Source organism: Anoplophora glabripennis, unplaced genomic scaffold (assembly GCF_000390285.2).
Source record: "Anoplophora glabripennis isolate ALB-LARVAE unplaced genomic scaffold, Agla_2.0 scaffold89, whole genome shotgun sequence".
In the NCBI taxonomy this organism is placed as follows: Eukaryota; Metazoa; Arthropoda; class Insecta; order Coleoptera; family Cerambycidae; genus Anoplophora; species Anoplophora glabripennis.
In genome coordinates, this window is record NW_019416262.1 from 579264 (window position 1) to 599053 (window position 19790).

General features: G+C 31.8%; 1 protein-coding gene across 6 annotated transcripts in view; it reads right to left on the bottom strand.

The window, feature by feature from the left end:
- Positions 1-2422: 2422 nt before the first annotated feature.
- The window catches only part of LOC108903675 (amyloid beta A4 precursor protein-binding family B member 1-interacting protein), a 540243-nt gene continuing 522875 nt past the window's right edge, over positions 2423-19790 (bottom strand). For 3 of the 6 annotated variants that reach the window (XM_018705927.2, XM_023457317.1, XM_018705924.2), the window contains exons 3-9: positions 12265-12506; positions 10996-11230; positions 10349-10728; positions 9854-10182; positions 9629-9798; positions 6406-6809; positions 2423-4177 (exon numbers count right to left, since the gene is read on the bottom strand). In XM_018705927.2, the coding sequence (XP_018561443.1) occupies positions 2861-4177; positions 6406-6809; positions 9629-9798; positions 9854-10182; positions 10349-10728; positions 10996-11230; positions 12265-12506 (3077 nt within the window). In that variant the 3' untranslated portion in view covers positions 2423-2860. The remainder of the gene's footprint in view (positions 4178-6405; positions 6810-9628; positions 9799-9853; positions 10183-10348; positions 10729-10995; positions 11231-12264; positions 12507-19790) is intronic. The other 3 variants (XM_018705925.2, XM_018705926.2, XM_018705928.2) reach the window with 1 other exon arrangement.

The window sequence follows — 19790 nt, forward strand, 5'->3', positions numbered from 1 at the left end:
AGATTAAATACTACCTATGTACATAAGTATCAAATACATTTAATAAAAGGAAAAAAAAAATAAATAACTGACTTGTAAACCCTGTAACTTCTTATTTAAAATGTTCAACTAATTTGAGTAGAAATTGTTATAAAATTTATAAAACACACAAAATTTTGCTACATCTATCACTAAATTTATAACTATAAAGCACCATAAATGTTTGACATTTCATTTATAATTAACTACAAAATTGTATGTACAAAAGTTACATTTTCAGCTCCTTGGCAAAATTAATGCAGAGTCTGTAAATCACTCAATAAATGGCACATTTAAATCTAAATCACATCCCTCTACAGACTTAAATCGCTGGCAGTATAGTCAGTCATATAACATATGAAAAATAAACTCATTTATCAAAATGTCCAAGATTAAAATGACATGCTTCAAATAAATGCACTATTTGTAATATTCACTTCTATATATCGCATGCTCTTCATAAAATCACACTTAGTGAGTAAATTTATAGAATCACTTTGACATATGCAAAAATAAAAGTAATACAATAAGACATAATTAATCTGCTTATTTGACAAAAGGATTTCAGCTGTGATAAGTAACTATTTTTAATGGCATTTTTTAAAATTGATTTTTCACAACATTTATGAAACTGTAAATTCTGAATACACAAAATTGCATGTAGGTATATACTTTCTGCCTTAATATACCAGATTAGAACTATTTAATAGGAAACTACATGGGTATCAGAAACTATTAAAAGATTCATGATGGCTGTTTATAAAAAAGTTGAGCAATAGCTTCCTGAAACCTTTCTTGCAATTGTATCTCAGAAATTTCAAATTGTTTCAGAAATACAGTTAATTAACAAATTGTTTTTTTGAGTCGTAACTCATTCACTAAAATTATTCAGTTGCTGAGCAAAAGTCTAATTCCAACGGTCACATCAAATTTATAGTTTTTTTCTTTCTTTTGATCATATGAAAAAACAATAGTGTCCAAAAAATAAAAGTTACACTATTCAAATCAAAATAACAAAATAATTTTGACCAAAATGTTTTATGTTCAACAAAATGAAAAATTTCATAAAACTGTGAAATTACGAGTATATTCATTCTTATTTCAATAACTCTACAAGCATGCCACCCCCGTAATCATGGAATGTCAGAACATTTTTAGTAGACACAGAATGGTCCAACATACACGACACCAAAATCACTCCGATTGATCCCTGCGCCCAGCGAACAATTTTTTTCTAATTTGACATGGAGAGTACCAACAAAGGTGTAAATTGTAAAAAAATATTTAATATAGCTACAAATTAGTCTAGAATGCATATACTCGGCTGGCCGAAACTGATAAGTATAACTTTTACACTTAAAAATAATTGAAAATTTATATATGCAATTGTTTCTGTTTTAAACAATGACGTAACATTTATTTTTTATAAGAGGACTGTGTGAAAAAAGTTAGTACATCTCTGATCCTTTTTGCTTAATGAGTTTGTCTGAAACCAGTTTTATCATTTTTCCTCAACTTGCAAAGTATTTTTGAAAAAATTTTATTTGAACCATTCGTAATATTAAGCCAATCTTAACTGAACACTCGTATTCTAGAAACAAGTTTAAATACCTCAGATCCGATTTCAACTAAAACTTTAGCGAAATGTGCAACACTTCTGCAATTTCAGTTACTTTAATATCTAATAGTTTATTACTGTAGTTTTTCGTTAAACAGTTCTAATCCTGTATACACAGAACAAATTGTTTATCCTGCAATGCACAGCTTAAAGCAAAAAACAAAAAAAAATATTCTGTGGAAACCCTTTTTAAAATTTAACACCCTGTAACTTAAACATTTTTTGAAAATATAAATTAAATATGTAATACCCTGAAATGTAAATAAAAAATGTTTCCCAAATTCAACTTTCCAAAACATTATACAATGAAGAGTTGTTAATGTTCTATCTAAGAAATTAATTAAAAGCGAAATAAATAAAAAATTCTTCACATTGCTATTACACTCTAAATAGTAATATAGTTTTGCAAGTAAAAAATTTAATAGTTACTTTCATTAACATATACAGGGTGCTCAGTTTAATAAGTGTGCAGGCAATTAATACCATATGTAAAAACAAATGAAGTTAAAATGGTTTTAATTTAAATCCTAAAAAAGTATCCTGGATATTATATTTTCTTCCAAAATTGCAAATTTTATGCCTGTTTTTTAAGTGTAAATTTTTGTAAAATTATATTTGACATTTTTTTATCTGAAATCTAATAACACCATGTGTATACACCCCCTGGAAAGTTGAATTGCGATTTTTTTTAAATATAATTTTTTATTCGATAGAAAATGTGAAAACTATTAATATAAAATTGAATTTTTCCCTCATTTTTTGACGTTACTTCTGAAACAAAATGTGTAAAAAAGTACGAAATTACTTAAATACATAAAAACATAAGAATTATTACACTTAAAATTTTTTATATAGAGGCATTTTAAGATGGTGTAGATTAATCCTATTAGATTTTGAATAAAAAATTCTCAAAAAATTAAAACAATTCTGCAAAAATCACCCTAAAAAAATAGGAAAGGTGATTTGCGATTCTGAAAAAGTTATAGTTTCTCTGAATATGCACCTCCTTAGAGTCTATTAAAAACATATTTGAACTTAATTTATTTTTTACATATTGTGTTAATGGCTTGCAACCCATAAATCGGACACTCTGTATATCTTAAATGAACTTATGCCCAAGCACATAATTTAACCCACATAGTATGAATTTATTTCATATTTGAAGCAACATTTAATTGATATGACATGAAGTTATTTTTCAAAGCTATATTAAGAGACACAGCATCAGTGAGTCTTAGGGGTACTCAAATGTGTGGTTTCACTACGCTTAGGAGGAGGTGGTGGAGGCCTCTTTGTCTTGAACTCTCCCGACCTAACCTCACTTCTGGTGTGTACTGGACTGGTAGCATATTCCACGACACCATCTGGGTTATCCCTATAGACATTTTCGTACAAATTATTCGGACCATAGTGTTCCTGCACCCAATTTGAGACGTTATGTTCTTTATAATCCGGTAGAAGTGTCGGTGGATCTCGGAATCCTAGAACTTCGTGAGGAGTCGTATCGGGCTCCAGTTTACACTTTTGTGCAACCTGCCATTTTTTCCTCATAACTCTCTGCAAATCTTTCAGGAAATCAGATGGAGGATCTGCGAGTTTTTTAGGACTTGACAGTTTTGTAGTTTCCGATCTCTTAGGTGGTTGAGGTTTTTTTGGCAGTGGTGGGACCTCCTGAGGTACTAAGTTGAAACTAATTTTTTTATTGCTCTTTTTAGGGCTCGACGGTTCTTGAAAATTAACTTTCCTTTGCAAACCAGGCGAGTTTTGCATATTTTTTGCTTGCAGTTCGGGAATGTAAGCCGTGTTACCATAAACGGAACTATTTCCAGACGATCCTGAACTGTTTGTAGATGCTATACTATTAGAAGATATTTGACGAGGTAAGGAGCTTTGCCTAAGTGAAGATCTCAGTCCCATGTTATTGTTGAAAGCTGATGACCCTGGCAGTGTACTAGCTTGTCTATATTGTGGGGGATTGACATATGGAGGTGCCGCAGGGAATCCATTAGTATTATTGACAGGGTCCATACTATTTCTATCGTGATTTTGTGCTGCAGACCCATAAATGTGATTATTTTGAGCATAGTTAACTCTGTGTGTGGGACTAAAGCTAACCGGAGGATTATTTTGGGTGGGAGTGCTACAGTTCGATCCCACATTGGACAGTGGTGGACTACATATGGGGGTGTTTAATCTTGAATGAGTTGGGGTTAAGTCGGGTGACATGCCAACTGTTGGAGTCTTCTCTGGACTTAAAACATTTGTTGGTGTAACACTCCCTTTGCGCTTCCTGATGGTTCCTGTGTCATTTTCGCCTGGGGGAGGTGGTAGAGACATAAGTGATAATTGGCTGCCGGTGAGTTCTGCTCCAGTCATCGGAGGTAAATCGCTGGGATTTGGAGGAGGGGGAAGACTATCCAGTGAAAGGTTGGAGTTGTAAATTTCTGGCGGGGGTGGTGGCAACTGATAGTTTGGAGAATCGTTGACAATAACCTCACCATTTGTCTCTGGTGGTGGAGGCAGTGAAGTTATGGAGTCCGTCTGGAATTAAAAAGGTCAATTAATATGACTTACAGTAATGAATGATAGAACTAATTAAATAAGGGGTAGTTAATTCTTGTCTATTTTGCACGGATAATGTGGCAAAATTGTTGATATTTCTTTAAAGAATTCGCTGACCTCAGTACATTTATAATACACGCGGCTGTTTGTATTATTACTTATTGTTTCAAAACACTAATGTGAGATAAAATAAAAATAAATAGTTGTAAATTAACATTTGTTAGACAAAAAAATTAAGGGAGCAACTGAGGGTTGCTTTCGCTGTACAGCAAGAAATAAACGCTCTCTCAGCGGTAATAATAAAGAATTTTATTGAAAACTGGTGTACAGAAAACTTGTGTATGGAAAGACGTGTTAACAGGGTGAGTGTTCGTTGGAGAGTAGTTGGAGAGTGCCTTGTGGTTGAAGTCGGTCGTATATCGGGTACGCGTCTGGTGGCCGGNTGATATTTCTTTAAAGAATTCGCTGACCTCAATACACGCGGCTGTTTGTATTATTACTTATTGTTTCAAAACACTAATGTGAGATAAAATAAAAATAAATAGTTGTAAATTAACATTTGTTAGACAAAAAAATTAAGGGAGCAACTGAGGGTTGCTTTCGCTGTACAGCAAGAAATAAACGCTCTCTCAGCGGTAATAATAAAGAATTTTATTGAAAACTGGTGTACAGAAAACTTGTGTATGGAAAGACGTGTTAACAGGGTGAGTGTTCGTTGGAGAGTAGTTGGAGAGTAGTTGGAGAGTGCCTTGTGGTTGAAGTCGGTCGTATATCGGGTACGCGTCTGGTGGCCGGCATCAGCAGCCCTTCTTGGAACGCTGGTTCGTCCGGCGGCGTCCTGCGGCGCTCTTGACGTTGTGCTTTCTAATATGGGTCACTTGCAAACATGTGTACCCACACAACTAAATATGACGATTATATATATTTATTTGTGTTTCCTAATTACAATACATATTTTTTCGGGATCGTCAAAACATTTTGATTGAATGTTTAACACTAGTGTACTTTCTAAAAATCATGTAACAATCCTCAAAGCAGTATTGAAATATCAGGGAAATATTTTTAACTAATGATATGTGGGAACCAATGAATCTGATGGGGACTAGTCTTGTCCAGAGTCAAATTATATTTGCAATATTTAGTGAAGAACTAAAATCATTTGTCAGTAGAATCACCCGACGGGTTTTGAACTCAGTATACCATTGTATCTACAGAATAGTAAGTCGGTCTCTAATAGAATATACAACGCAATGCTTTATATCAGTATTGAATAAGCCACAATTAAGATATAAAATACTTTGCTTGTTATATCTCCTGCAGTATTGTTTTTATTTTCATCAAGACACTGTTCAAATAAAACAATATTTAATTTAATTTAATTCAATTACCTAGCTTGGTTATAATAGCTCAAGATTTACCATTTCACTGATGGCTGATGTAACATTTCATTCTCTGAAGTTACAATATTTACTTATAGAATAGCATATAGAATTATTTTGTTTATTTTATTAATTTCATTGTTATTTTTATCTAACAAAAAATCTCATTATGAAAAAACAACCAAATAAAAAACACGTGACGAATCACTTGGTCTGTTTAAAAAAATAATCAATTTTCACATTCAAAACCAGTGCCGTTTCATATTAAATAAGTTTCTAATTTAATTAAAAACAAATGGCAATTGTAATTCTGAAAATGATAGTTGAAAGTTTTTTTAATCTTCAATTTTTTTTATTCAATGACAGGTTCATAAAAACAAGTTTTGGCTTTTGAAGCATAATTAATTGCTTGCTTTAATTATTAATTTAACAATTTCTTCGACGTGGTAATATACTCAAATAAATAAAAAGTATATGTTTTGTTAAATTAACCAATTGTTAGGTAACTTTAACCTTAGTTACTAACCAAAATGTCCACTAACCTTGTGCCAACACTGAAAACTTGTCTGATAGCATATAGCTTACAAAACCAGTGATAAAGTGTACCTAAATAATATTTTTTTTTACTTTATTATAATAATTGTCTATGTGTTTGAATTTGACTCATGGGTAAAACCTTCAGCTCTGAATAACATTGCTTAATCAAATGTTTCCCAATCGCTTAGAGGAAAGAGTGCTTCTTTCTGCTCAATTTTAATAATAAATAAAACGATAAGCGTGTATAATGACTGCTTCCAAATTTGGGCAAATATATTTATTCCAACTTACCATACACGAAGGCATATCCATATTACTAGGGGGCGAAATAGGTGTCCTGACAGATCCAGCACTAGGGGGCCTCTCACTGAAGGGAGAAGCTCGTTCTCTCACAGGCGTACTACATAGTGGTGTAGACGTACCACTTCTCCCACCCATTGACTCTAAGGAACCTCTTGATTTGTATGAGTGCTGTCTCTTCAGCGTGCCTGTGCTTGACGAATCGTCTGTTGAATTACTGGTCTTCCTTCGACTATGACGTCTCGTTAAGGTACCCGAATTTGTGTATGACACAGGACTGGAAGCCAGAGGAGTACCTTCAGAGTCATCACGTGTTTCTCCAACTTCTTTTAGTTGACGAGTTATATTAGTGAGTGGCAGACTAGGTTTCATTGAAGGCTTGCGCTTTATTGTACCTAGAAGTAAAAATTTCGTTAATATTCATATAGTTGATCATAAAAATTTACAGGGAATAAGTAAAAAGTATTTAGTTTGTCTTTAGTTTAATAATACAGCAGAATTTGATTTCGTACTGATTTTACTGTTCCTTGGGACATTATTAACTGCACAGGATGATTTAGTTTCAAAGGAACACGCTTTAAGTACCTATCAATAGAGTACTTTGAAAAATAAATGTTAGATGTGATTTTAAAATTTGTAGCTTATGTGAAACAGGATATGAAAAATTACATAATTATTATAAGCAAATTTTGAATACGTGAACGTCATTTGTGAAAGTAGAAAATTAATTTTTGCCCCACAAAAAGTGTTTCCACGCATGGTGGGTGTCTACAAAATGGCAACAAAATATCAAAAGCAGTCTCAATGAACTTGGGGAAAATACTTGCTGTAAAATAAATGGGGATTTTAAAAATAATTTTAGTTTTTAGAAAAAGCAGTGGCGTACCATTTTTTTCTTCAAAAATGTTTAGTTCAAACCTCGTACGGACGTCATTGGCAAAGATTTTAAAACATTTTTTACATCAAACAATGCTCCTTAATGATTATTGTGTGTACAAAATTTCATAAAAATATCTGGAGTGATAAGAAAATTATAATAAAAAAGTAAATTTTTTCTTAAAACTGTAGCTCAAAAATTAAGAGGTTTAGGACATATGTTGATTTTAAGTTTTCTTCTTAAAATGACCCAAGGATTCACACCCTTAAGTATCGGCATTGAATTAATAAACACCCTGTATAAGAAATAAGATGTGGGACCTTTACCATTTTTTACGGGATGATTTTTTTCCATGCCCACAGAGATTTTAGTGATGAAAAAATTTCGAATGAATTTGCGAGGGAAAAAAAATTAAAATAGAGGTGGCTGACCCTGAGATTTCGAATAGGGTCGCACATATATTTGCAAAATATTTTTTTTGTGGAGATGCAAACAAACGTTTTTTTATTTTGCAAAATTAATTTTTCTTCATGGTGATTTTTATTTAAATTTTAAAATTTATATTCATATTTCACTTATCAATCTTCATATTGCTGTAACTTTAAAAAAAATTAAAATTTTGTAACACTTTTCAAGATTTCAGGGTGGGCCACTCGCTTTAATTTATTTTTTCTCTATGGGCCTAGAATTAATTCACTAAAAAACAATATGGGTCCTACTCTTCATTATAAAAATATGATCACTTCAATTCCCACAAACCGTCACTGCTATTTTGGCACAAATTATAAATTTGTTAAGATGACAAGTTAAAATTAACAATTATTTAGATGATCTTGCTAGTTAAACAAAATATCATCGTCGTGGCTAAATGCACTATTCAATTTCAAAAATAATAAAAATGCTATTGCAATGGCATATCATAATTCTTGTTTACCCTTCATCTCAAAAATGAGACTTCTAAGGGCAAATATAAAAAAAATATATTTTTGGCACTAACTTGAAATAACAGATATGGATAATTGCTACCCTAATGCCATAATCTTTTAGAAAGTAGCATGCGCTAATAGACATGTGTTAGCAGTAGCAGTAGCAGTAGATAATTGCTACCCTAATGCCATAATCTTTTAGAAAGTAGCATGCGCTAATAGACATGTGTTAATTATGTAATGAATGAATAATAGTATTTTATCTGTTTTCACTCGAGATATTCCAAACAATATATACGATGACACTGATGGCGATATCTATATAGAAGCATCTAAGATTAAGCTACCAATGAAGATTCAGGTGATGAAGATACTGGTGGGTAAGTTTTATCAGAGGTTTTACTTTTTTTAAATCTATTAAATAAATTCTACAAATAATGTCATATAGGTTGCTTGATACTCTTACATCTTGACAACTGCAAGTAAGTGCTAAGATATGATTAGTGGATAATAAGAGAATTGCTGTGAAGTACAATGATATCGAATCGGAAATTCATGTGTTTTACCACACAATATTATTTCTAAAGAAATAAAGGAGCTAAGCGAAGAGATCGAAATAAAGAATCCTCGATAGATAGAGGCGGCAGACTTTGAGATTATTCCAAATATGAGGAACCTTCTACTATCAATAAGTTTAAGCCATTTGTAGACAATGAGATTATCCAACACCTGGCATATGAGACTGAATTGAACAGATCAAATAGATCAAAATTTAAGTCGTTACAATATTGAAGAAATGGTCTGGGCCAAACTGGTTCCTTAATGTTGCTGGATTTATATAACAAAGGATGACCAAACGTTTCAAAGCATTGTCTGAGGAGCGGTTCCATACATCAGGGCAGGTCTAGGGGTTCTGGGGTCCGCGCCACAGAGCCTAGCCCGAGAACAGTAAGGGCAAGTTAAAGATTCCTAGCTAATGAAGTGCAATGTAAGTTTGTAACTGGCATCGACAAGGTACATAGGCCACGGAATAACAACCCCATTGTAGTTTAAATATCAGCATGGGCCTTAAAAACCTTAAAATCACTATTTGAGTTACTATTTTTTAAGTTTAAAATAAGCTTATCATTTGAATTCATTGAGAGTACCTCAAAAATTACTAATTTACATATTTATTAAATTTGCTAAAAATCAGTAACAAATTACATGAAAGCAAATTTAAAATTTGGTGAAAATAATTCACACTTGCAAATATTCGGAGCATCCCTAGTCAGGTCATTTTGTCATTCAGTAATTTCTGTTCATTTCAGTCATTTTGAAGATGTTAGTCTTCAAACAATTTTGATCAAACAAATTTGACGAAAATTTGATGGTGTGACATAGGCCATACGTGCAATGTTTGATATCTTACCCATTGGAAATTCGGAGTCAAAAGCATTCTCACAACTTGATGGAGCACCATCAGACATACAACCACTTGAACTTGAACTACTTGCTCTACTGTGTCTTCCAGAACTAAGTTCTGTGGAAGCAGAATATGTTTCACTTTGGGTTCCATAACCAGCTTCACTACCAGGATAACTGTAATAAAATATTAGATAAATAAAACGTTACATTTCTATGTTTCCTTGCTTACCCTTGGGTTGGTGTTGTTACATTTGACTGCATTAACTGCAGGGATTGAACTGCTATAGAACTAACAGAACAACTTCTTGCATGTGCCAAAATATCCAGATCTTCTTGAGCTAATTCATCCATAAGACTTCTATAATTGTCCATTAACTGCTTGCCAAATTTTGCTACTCTCATTCCTACCATCCACCTTTCTAAAGAATTGTGATCCTCTGCACACAAGTACTTAATATACTTTGTGGACTTTGGTTCTTGCAGTCGTGGGTGCTTTATTGCAAAGCAAAAGTCTGTGGGTGCTTTATACTTCTTCTTCCATCCCAGACCATAATAAATCTTAGAAAAGAAAATTATTTATATAATCTCAGTATGGAAACTTACTAAAGTTAAACAAAATCATGAATTTGATACTATGAATTAATGTCAACTTGAACAATTTTCAAGTACTTTTTTAATAGCAAGATCTTTAGAAAATAACATTTTTTTCCCATAAATTAATTACCTGATTATTATCAAAAGTGGCCAAACATATTAAATCTTTCGCAGATTTTACTTTATCCTTAGGAAAATAGTACAGTCCTGAAGCTCTAAGAACGAAATGATATTTCTTCCATCCTTTTTTAGAATCTGCTTTAAGATACAATGGTCCCTCCACTTCTGGTAAACTAGTTGTAGAGAAGAAATCTTCTAAGAGCATATTTCTTGAATGTTCATCGAAATCATTATTCTCTTTCTTGTCTGTGACTGAGAGTAAAAATTTCTCTGGTTGCAAAAATAACTTTATTTTGTCTTCTCTCTCCACAAAGTATATTTTATTTTTTGAATCTCTTGTCCACAACAACAAATTGTCTACCAGTAACTCATGGTCTTCATAGAAGCGTTCTGCAAATGATATTAACAATTTTTTATTTATTTACATAATTCATAAAACTGTTAGATTAAATTTATTCTCCAATAAAAATGAAAAGCAATACTTTATATTCACATCAAGATATGCTGATACTGCAAAATAACCTGATATGAATATAAAAGATATATTTAAGTAATGAAATTATTTTGTTACTATGTATGTTCTATCGAGCTGTAACGTTATAAAAATATTTACTTATATAAATTTTCTTAACAATTTTGAAATATTGATCAACTTACCCATGTATAAATCAGGTAAATGTTCTACAATAGCCCATTTTGGATCCATTTGCACATGATTTTTATCTGCCAACAGTCTTGTAACATAAGAACACAACATTTTTTCATCAACCAGTAGAGACTTAGCTGAACCATCAGTGGTGAAAACTTTCAAAAACAGCTTCTGTATATTGGCTTCTTTGATTTTCTCCATTGCCATTCTGATTTTTTCGGCTTTAAGTCTAGATGCGTCATCCTAATAAAAGGAAACATTTTTTTTACAATAATGAATAGCAACTTTTTAACCAATCATACCAATTTTACCAAAGCAAACGGTACTTATGTAGATAAATACGTAGATTCAAAAATAAATAAAAAATAAGCTTGGGTCGTAGGTACTTGTGGTTACAAATCTCTTGACACAATTAAATAATATCAACAGTAATGAATGCCAAGGCAGGAATTCCATTTCTTTCTGATAATATTTTTAACTAGTTCAACTGATAATGAGTATTCCATAGTACATTGTTGCTAATAAAAATATCAATAAAGTTTATAAACTTTAAACACAACAATAACATATTTGTGGAAGTATAAAAATCTTAGCGTGTGAAGAACAACATATTTGTTTTAGGAAATATTACTGATCTGTTTAAATGAATAATAATTTGCGATAATAGTTATCAATACAAATAAAGGGTACAGCAATAATGTTGTGACAAACTTTCAGAACTGATTTCATTTATCAAACCAAAAAACAAAACAATACGTATGATAACATATTTTCCTAAACTGATCCCCAAGAAGGAATGTGACAAAATTTTGTATAATTACTCAAGAACCACCAATAAAGAAAAATGTAGTACAAGCTACTTTACAAAATTTGAACTAGAATTAACCATTGGTATTGGTCAAAAAAATGATCTAATGTTGTGTACCTAGATTAAAAGGGCAAAGTTAATAAAAAAAACATATAAGCTACTCCCAAGAGGAACCGACTCCTCAGTTTTTTTTTTAAGTATAAACGGGACACCCTGTATACGTTTTAAATTGAACATTGATATTAAATACATAGGCATTTGTATAAATAAATTAGGTAAGAAATAAATAAAAATATTATAGTCCGCAACAATAGGAAAATTTGTATATTTTCTGTCTGCATGTTATAAAACAATAAATTCAATTTATGATTTTTTTGTTAATTAGGAAAAATACATTAAATTAGAATTGATTTTCAATACAAATTTGAAAATGAACTTGAAACAATGGCGACGGTAATGGTAATCATACCTGTTGCAAATTTTGGAGATGTAGAATTTGAGGTTTTGCACTGCTTCCCCCACTACTGGCGGACGATTCGCTGGAAAGCATGGAGACGGTATCGCTGAAAGCGGAGTCATTGTCGGGGGATTCTGTTCGAACTGAATCGCTTTTTAACATCAAATTATCCTCCGGATCTAATTTTAGTCTTGAGGCTTCCGAGGAGGATCTGCTGTGTGTTCGGGATTCATGCTGTGACATCTTTTGGACATCTGAAGGGAGCAAACGTATTTTATATCTAGTTTCTCAATTTGTGATAATGGCGATGGATCAGTAAACACAATGAAATAGAGAAATAATCTTAGTTTAATCTTTAATTTTTATATATTCTTTAGATTTAAACATATAAAGAATACCTCATATAGGTTTCAGTAATAGCTTTGACTATTATAGTCAAGGGTAATAGGTATGTATTATTATACATTTCTCATTTTAGTTTGATTTACTATGTAGGTAGCCTTTACAACCACCACAATATAAAAGAAATATTAACAATACATTAATAATAATTAACAATTAGAGAAGTAGATTAATAATGATAATAAAAAAAATAAACTAAAATAACAGGAAATAATCGTATCAAAAATATAATACACTAATTTTACAATGCTTTAGATTACACTTCAAGGAACAATTAAATGTGTCTGAATAATTTTCGTTAATAATAATTTTTTATGTGACCTGCTAATTAAAACAATTTCCTTTTTTTTTCAAATAACTTAGAAACGCCTTTTAAGATTTATTGGAAAATGGTACACTAATACTTCCATACAGATGTTACTTATTAACAGAACTGAAAAATATCTTCTCTCTATCAACGGAAATAGAGTGATTAATGGAAATGGGCGATTTAAAAAAAAAACATTTATATCTAAAACTAATCAAGTTAGCCAAGATCTTTTAGTACCAGCAAAGTAAACTCAAAAGAAAAGGACGGGACATCTATATCAGATTTTTTGTATCTATCACCGTTTTGGCTGTATCCTATAAAACTATCGAAAATCACCAACCCTGTACATGGAATATTGGGAGACTCTGTATAAATAGGAATATTTAAAAAAATTTTGGTATAAAATACAATACATCTTCTTCTTCTACTTTGAAGATATACTATTTTATTACGGAAAACATTGTTTCCATAAACCGTATTGCGAACGGTACATTTTCATATGGCTTGTGGCCGTTAGAAAATGCATAAAAGTCCATATTGTATAATTCTGACTTGGTATTTTTTATGAATTTTTTTAGATTATTCGAATGATACTTACAAAAATAGGTACTACTTGAGGCATATTTTGGATAGATAGATTTTGGATAATTCATCTCAAAATAGTTCATGTACTGCGATATTAGGTGTATTGCATATACATATATTATGTACATTGTATATTTTATCAAAAATCCCCAGGTATACCGATTTTTTTAACAGAAAATAATTCTATAATTATTTTCTTCTATAAGAATTTATCAAGGTTACTTGGGCACTATTAACATACATATATAATCGACATAAGTATTTAAAGAAAACTTATTTCTTTATCTTGTAATGTAATGTTGTATATATGTGTATATACATATATGTATATTTTATCAAAGATTCAGTATTTACTACGATAGTTCTGTTCTATAGTAGCAAACAAAAGAATCGGCAAAATAAACTCAACCTATATAGCTATAGGTAACTAGTTTACTGTTTAACTGCATTTTTATTTTTCTTTTAGATAATTCTGCCGCAACTGACGGGCTCCACTATGCTGACCTAGTAAAAAGTAACTATTACTGAACTTACGTCAATACGTTAAGAACATTTTCACAGAGTTGCATTTGAATAACACCTTTTTAAATTTCAAGGCGAGGTAAATATGTTGTCTATATCGAGGTCGAAAATAAATTCACAACGCTTTTACCAATAAATCTTAAGACAATCTAGGGAAATTTGTAGAAAACTGCAAAATGGGTGAAATCTAAGGACTGCCCTACAAATATTTAAATAGTTGCTAGATATACAGACTGGTAATTTTTTGTCAAGTAAAATAATTCATAGCCATTTTAAAAAAATGTTATATCTCGGAAATTATGAAAGCCATTGCGTGAGGTATAGAAAATCTTTTAAAATTGATTTTGTCATACAAAATGTAAATGTAATAACCATGGGCGTACGTATGAAAAAGTTATGAGGTGGTTATGATGGTGGAGCTCCAAAAAATACCACGTTGAAAATAATTTTCTGAAATATACAATAAATAGGTATGATACATTGAAGTAAATAAAGACGTGCATCAAATTAAGAAATATCAAACTAAAACAGTTTTAGCTGCTGTTGTTTCATGGTAATATATCCATCGGACTATATCTTATTGTTAGTAAGAATTGAATTTTTGTATACAGGGTGGTCCGAATTTTATGCAGGAAACTTCGAAAGCAGATAGATATTTTTAAAATAATAGGCACAGACAATATAGCGTATCGCTACAGACTGTTACTTAAATGCTGGAAATTGGCAATCCGAAATGGAAGCAGGGTCTCCTTAGCCGGCTTCCAGCTATAAAATTTAGCGTAGTAACTCTTCTACTTGCTAATAGGCGGCAGTTCCAGCGGTGGCTTTGTTGCCAAATAATAACTGCTAAATAAATTTAATGCTTTCAATTATGTAATTAAAGAGATATGGAACTTATCACTTATCTTGTGTTTGGAAATCACATTTGCCTTAAATATTAAATAAAATAAATCAAGTTAGAATTAAAACTATGAATTTACGGAATTAATTATTTATTTTATATCACCTTGGAATGGGAAAATTCAAAAACTCGAAGGTAATGTTTTTAGATTTGTGCGTCGACTTCCAATATGGTACGATATCACAACCTATGTTTAAAAAAATTGCATTATACAGATTGTGTATCCTTAAATGGGTACTGCCTCTTATTGTTGATTTCTTTAGATAGGTAAATAATTATTTATTGGCACAAGTGTTGCATATTATGGATGTCATTGGTAGTGCCCATATTTGTGACACAAGGTGTTCAAAAAAATTAACACAATGTAAAATTGCTGGAACCTCAAGGAGTAGTTGAATACGAAATTTATTAAAAAAAAAAACAACAAATNGTAAGAAAATTTCACAATGAAGTGTTAAAAAATATCGACAAAAATATAAAGATATTAAAATTTTTTGATTGTTTTGAAGAGACAGTAGGCTTTGTATGTTAATTCAAAAAGGATAACAAATGTCATTTTATATGCACGGTGTCAAAGTGAAAAGTTTAGTGTTTTTTTACGAAAAATGTCTCGTTTTGGAGAAGAAAACCAGGACATAATAAAAAAAGAAATTCAACATCTGATGCCAGATAATACCAAAAAATCAAAGATAAGCATTTGGAAGCAGTTTCTAGAATTTTGCAATGAAAAATCTTATAATATACAGGAAAAGCTACCTGTTGAAGAACTGGCAAGTATTCTAGAAGATTATTCATTTAATATGAGAAAAAAAATTCACTTTAGTTACACAAAATAATAAAAAATAAGTTGATAGTAGTTCAATCTTTCAGTTTTCTAAAAATTTAGTGTACTAAAGTTGGTAAAAATATATTTTATTGCAAAAAAAACTTGAAGCAGTATATATAATCAAAGTAACTTACATACATATAACATTAGGTTAAATAAAATACAACTAACCGACTTTAGTTAAGCAAAATAATGAAAAATAAATCGATAGTAGATCAATCCCTCAGTTTGAAAACTGCTGGCCTATTCCAGGAGCGGTCTGTGGCGATAGCTATTTTGTCTGTGTAATAGGTGTTTGCCTTATAAACATAGGTCTGGGTGTTGAAGTTGTTAAAAAAAATATTTTTTGTTTATATCTCCGGAATCCATCGACCGATTTCAATAAAATTTAGTACAGATAATGTATGACAGTAGGCCTTGTATTCCTTAAAATACGAGCACTAAAGATTCGACCAGTGATGTATAACTGGACAGGATCACCCACTTTTTTATAAAAAAAAAAACGTACGCCACTGTATTTTTTACAAGCTATTGTAACGAATTTATATTCTAATGAACAAAATAGGTAAAAAAGGTAACTTGAATTTTTTCCCTAAAGTTCACCGTTCCCAAGTTATTCATATCAATACAATTCCCTTGTGGCAGACACTTTTAACCATAATATTACAAGAATATTTATGTTTATGCTTAAAAGTAAGAGCAATTTGTAAGCACATCAACAAAATTCTTTCCACATCACTTGTGAGGTAGTGTTCCTGGTGTGTTTTAGTTTTCCCTGGAGGCATTATCTTTACAAATAAGAACAATTTAAATCAAAATAATAATAAAAATACATTTACCAAGCTACAACAACTAAACCAGAAACAAAATTAACGTTACGTATTTACAGCATTTGTTTAAAATGCGAACGACCCACATTGATACATTTCTGACATCTATTAACGGAACTAATTGAAGCTAATATCATGTGGTGGTTTTCTTTTAATTCATTATACTCGTCTTCTATTCGCTGCAGCAGTTGTGGTCTAGTATCTATTGGAGTAGAGTAAACTTTTCAGGTAGGTCACCCCAAACATAGAAGTCCAGGGAGTTTAGATCTGGCAATCTGGCTGGCCAAGACACTGGACCCTCTGCACCATTATGGTTGACATTGGCATTTGGTCTTCTACCTATCCATCCTCTCATATAATTTTCATTAAGCCATTCTAGTATTATTTTCCTAAAGTGCGCAGGAGCACCATCCATTTGTATCTAGCTATTTTGTCGCTGAATGGAACATCCTCTAATAGTTCAAATAGATGGTTTTCTAGAAAATTTAGAAATGACTCCGAATTTCATGAGGATTTTCTTGTGACCAAATATCCAGATTGCGAAAATTCACTACCCCTCGCCTTGTGAACGTAGCCTCATCAAGTATTTCTAGTAAGAATTCAAACAACCACTGATAAAAATTCAGGAGTCTCTCTGCATCACCCGGAAGTAAATTTTGCACAGGTTGTAAATGGTACGGATTTCTGCCATCCTTACGTAGAACTTTTCAAATTTGCGATTTACTCACCCCAAGTTGCCGAGACGTTCTTCGTGTACTTAGCTGAGGATCGTCGTCAAATCCTTTTAAAATTTCATTTCTGTGCCTTTCATTCCTTTGTCGTGATTTTCCAAATATTGTTTTAATCCGAAAAGATGAAAGCGATGAGTGCAAAGAATTTTGTTGATGTGCTTACAAATTGCACTTACTTTTAAGCATAAACATAAATATTCTTGTAATATTATGGTTAAAAGTGTCTGCCACAAGGGAATTGTATTGGTATGAATAGCTTGAGAACGGTGAACTTTAAGGAAAAAATTCAAGTTACCTTTTTTACGTATTTTGTGCATTAGAATATAAATTTGTTACAATAGCTTGTAAAAAATACACTGGCGTAGGTTTTTTTTATAAAAAAGGGGTTGACCCTTTCCAGTTATACACCACTGGTTGAATCTTTAGTTATCATATTTTAGGGAATACAAGGCCTACTATCATACATTATCTGTACTAAATTTTATTGAAATCGGTCGATGGATTCCGGAGATATAAACAAAAAATATTTTATTTTTAACAACTCCAACACCCTGTATCTCTAAAACGAGGCCGTTCCAGAACTATGCTTATAAGGCAAACACCTATTATTTTAAAAATATCTATCTGCTCTCGAAGTTTCCTGCATAAAATTCGGACCACCCTGTATTGTATGTGGCCTGTAACATGACCTTTATGGGCACTCTATATTAAGTATACCGGGTGATTTTTTTACGTGAAACTTTCAAATGTCTCGAGAAATAAGCACACTATGAAAAAAATGTCCATAATCATAATTTAATCGTTCCACAGAGGAAATATATTAGTGCCAAAATTAGTCCGCCTCTCCCCCTCCTTACAGGTGGTGTGGGGGATAACGTTGAAATATTAAATATGCAACCCTATTTTTATTGCAGATTCGGATTCTACTGCTAAAAGTACGTAGGATTGGTCCGAAACAATATTTTTGATTCATGATAGATTGCGTTATAATTCGAAATTTAATTTTTTTCATTTTCTCTTTCTTACAACCTGTGCATACGATTTTGCAGTACGTTTGCAATAAAAAATACACCACGTCATTATAATAATTACTTAATCAATTGAGTTTAGAAATACGACAGAACATGTAGTCGTCCAGTACACTATTCGGTGGTAGCATATCACGTGAAGTATTTGAACGTGATTTTAATGGTCGCTGGATTGATTGAGCTGGTCTGGTAAATTGGCCTGCTAGATCACCAGATCTTACTTCGCCAAATTTCTTTTTGTGGGACTACCTCAAAGACAAAGTTTACAAACAAAAACCAACGACACGTGAGAATATGATTGAGTGAATCAGAAATGTTTGTGCCGAAATCAAGCAGACACACTTCTCAGTTGTATATTGAAATGCGGATTAATAAGTACATATAAGTTGAAGGCTATCATTTTGAGCACCTACTTTAATTGAAAGATGATGAGGCGAAGAGACTCATGTAAATCATGAGCTCTGATAAGTGAGATGCGAAGGGACTCACATAAATCAATTACCAGCCACTTACATTTCTACAGGTATCACTTTACCAGTTATTCGAAATTTGCAAAATGAATAAACTTTTTCGACGACAAATTTCGAATATTTACATAAAACGTCATCTACGATGAATAAAAAAATCATAAGTACTTTTAGCAATAGAATAATCTGCAATAAAAAATAGTGGTTCGTTCCTATTTAAAATTTCTGTTACCCGCCGCTTAACCTACAAGAAATGGGGAGGTATAATAATTTTGATTATCGAAATAATTTCGTACAGTACTTATTTCCTGAAATATGTGAAAATTTCAGGTCAAAAGGTCACACGGTATACTAATTTTTTTAACGGAAAATAATTCTATAATTATTTTCTTCTATAAGGATTTACTTGGTTAGGTTACTTGGGGCGCTATTAATATACAGGGTGATTCACAACTTATCCAAAAAAATTTGGGAATAGATGCGGCATGAGAAATGGAGTCAATATTGTAAAAAAAAAATGTTTGTAAAATCCTTAGTTTCTGAGAAAAAATTATTGAAGTTATAGCACATTAAACCTCTCCATAGCTGGGCAACTGTAGCCTCTAGCGTCATTCGCAATACGCGTGGAGAGCCATGTGACTCCTAATACTGAAATCCGTCATTGCGGTAGTTTTTAACTGTTATCTGTGGTATTACATAAGTTTTTTAGTAGTTAGTGTCAAAAATGGCTTGCGTGTATAGCAACTCAGAGTTGATGGATATCGTTTTAATTTATGGTAAAGCAAGACAACATTTGTATTATGGTGAAGTATTTGTGTTATGGTGAAGCAAGACATCATTTGTGTTAGTTCGTAGATAGTGAGTAAGACGGACCCAAAAGTGTTTACACGTGAGTGGATAAAATTTTGAACAATTGCTGTTGCAGCATTGGGTATG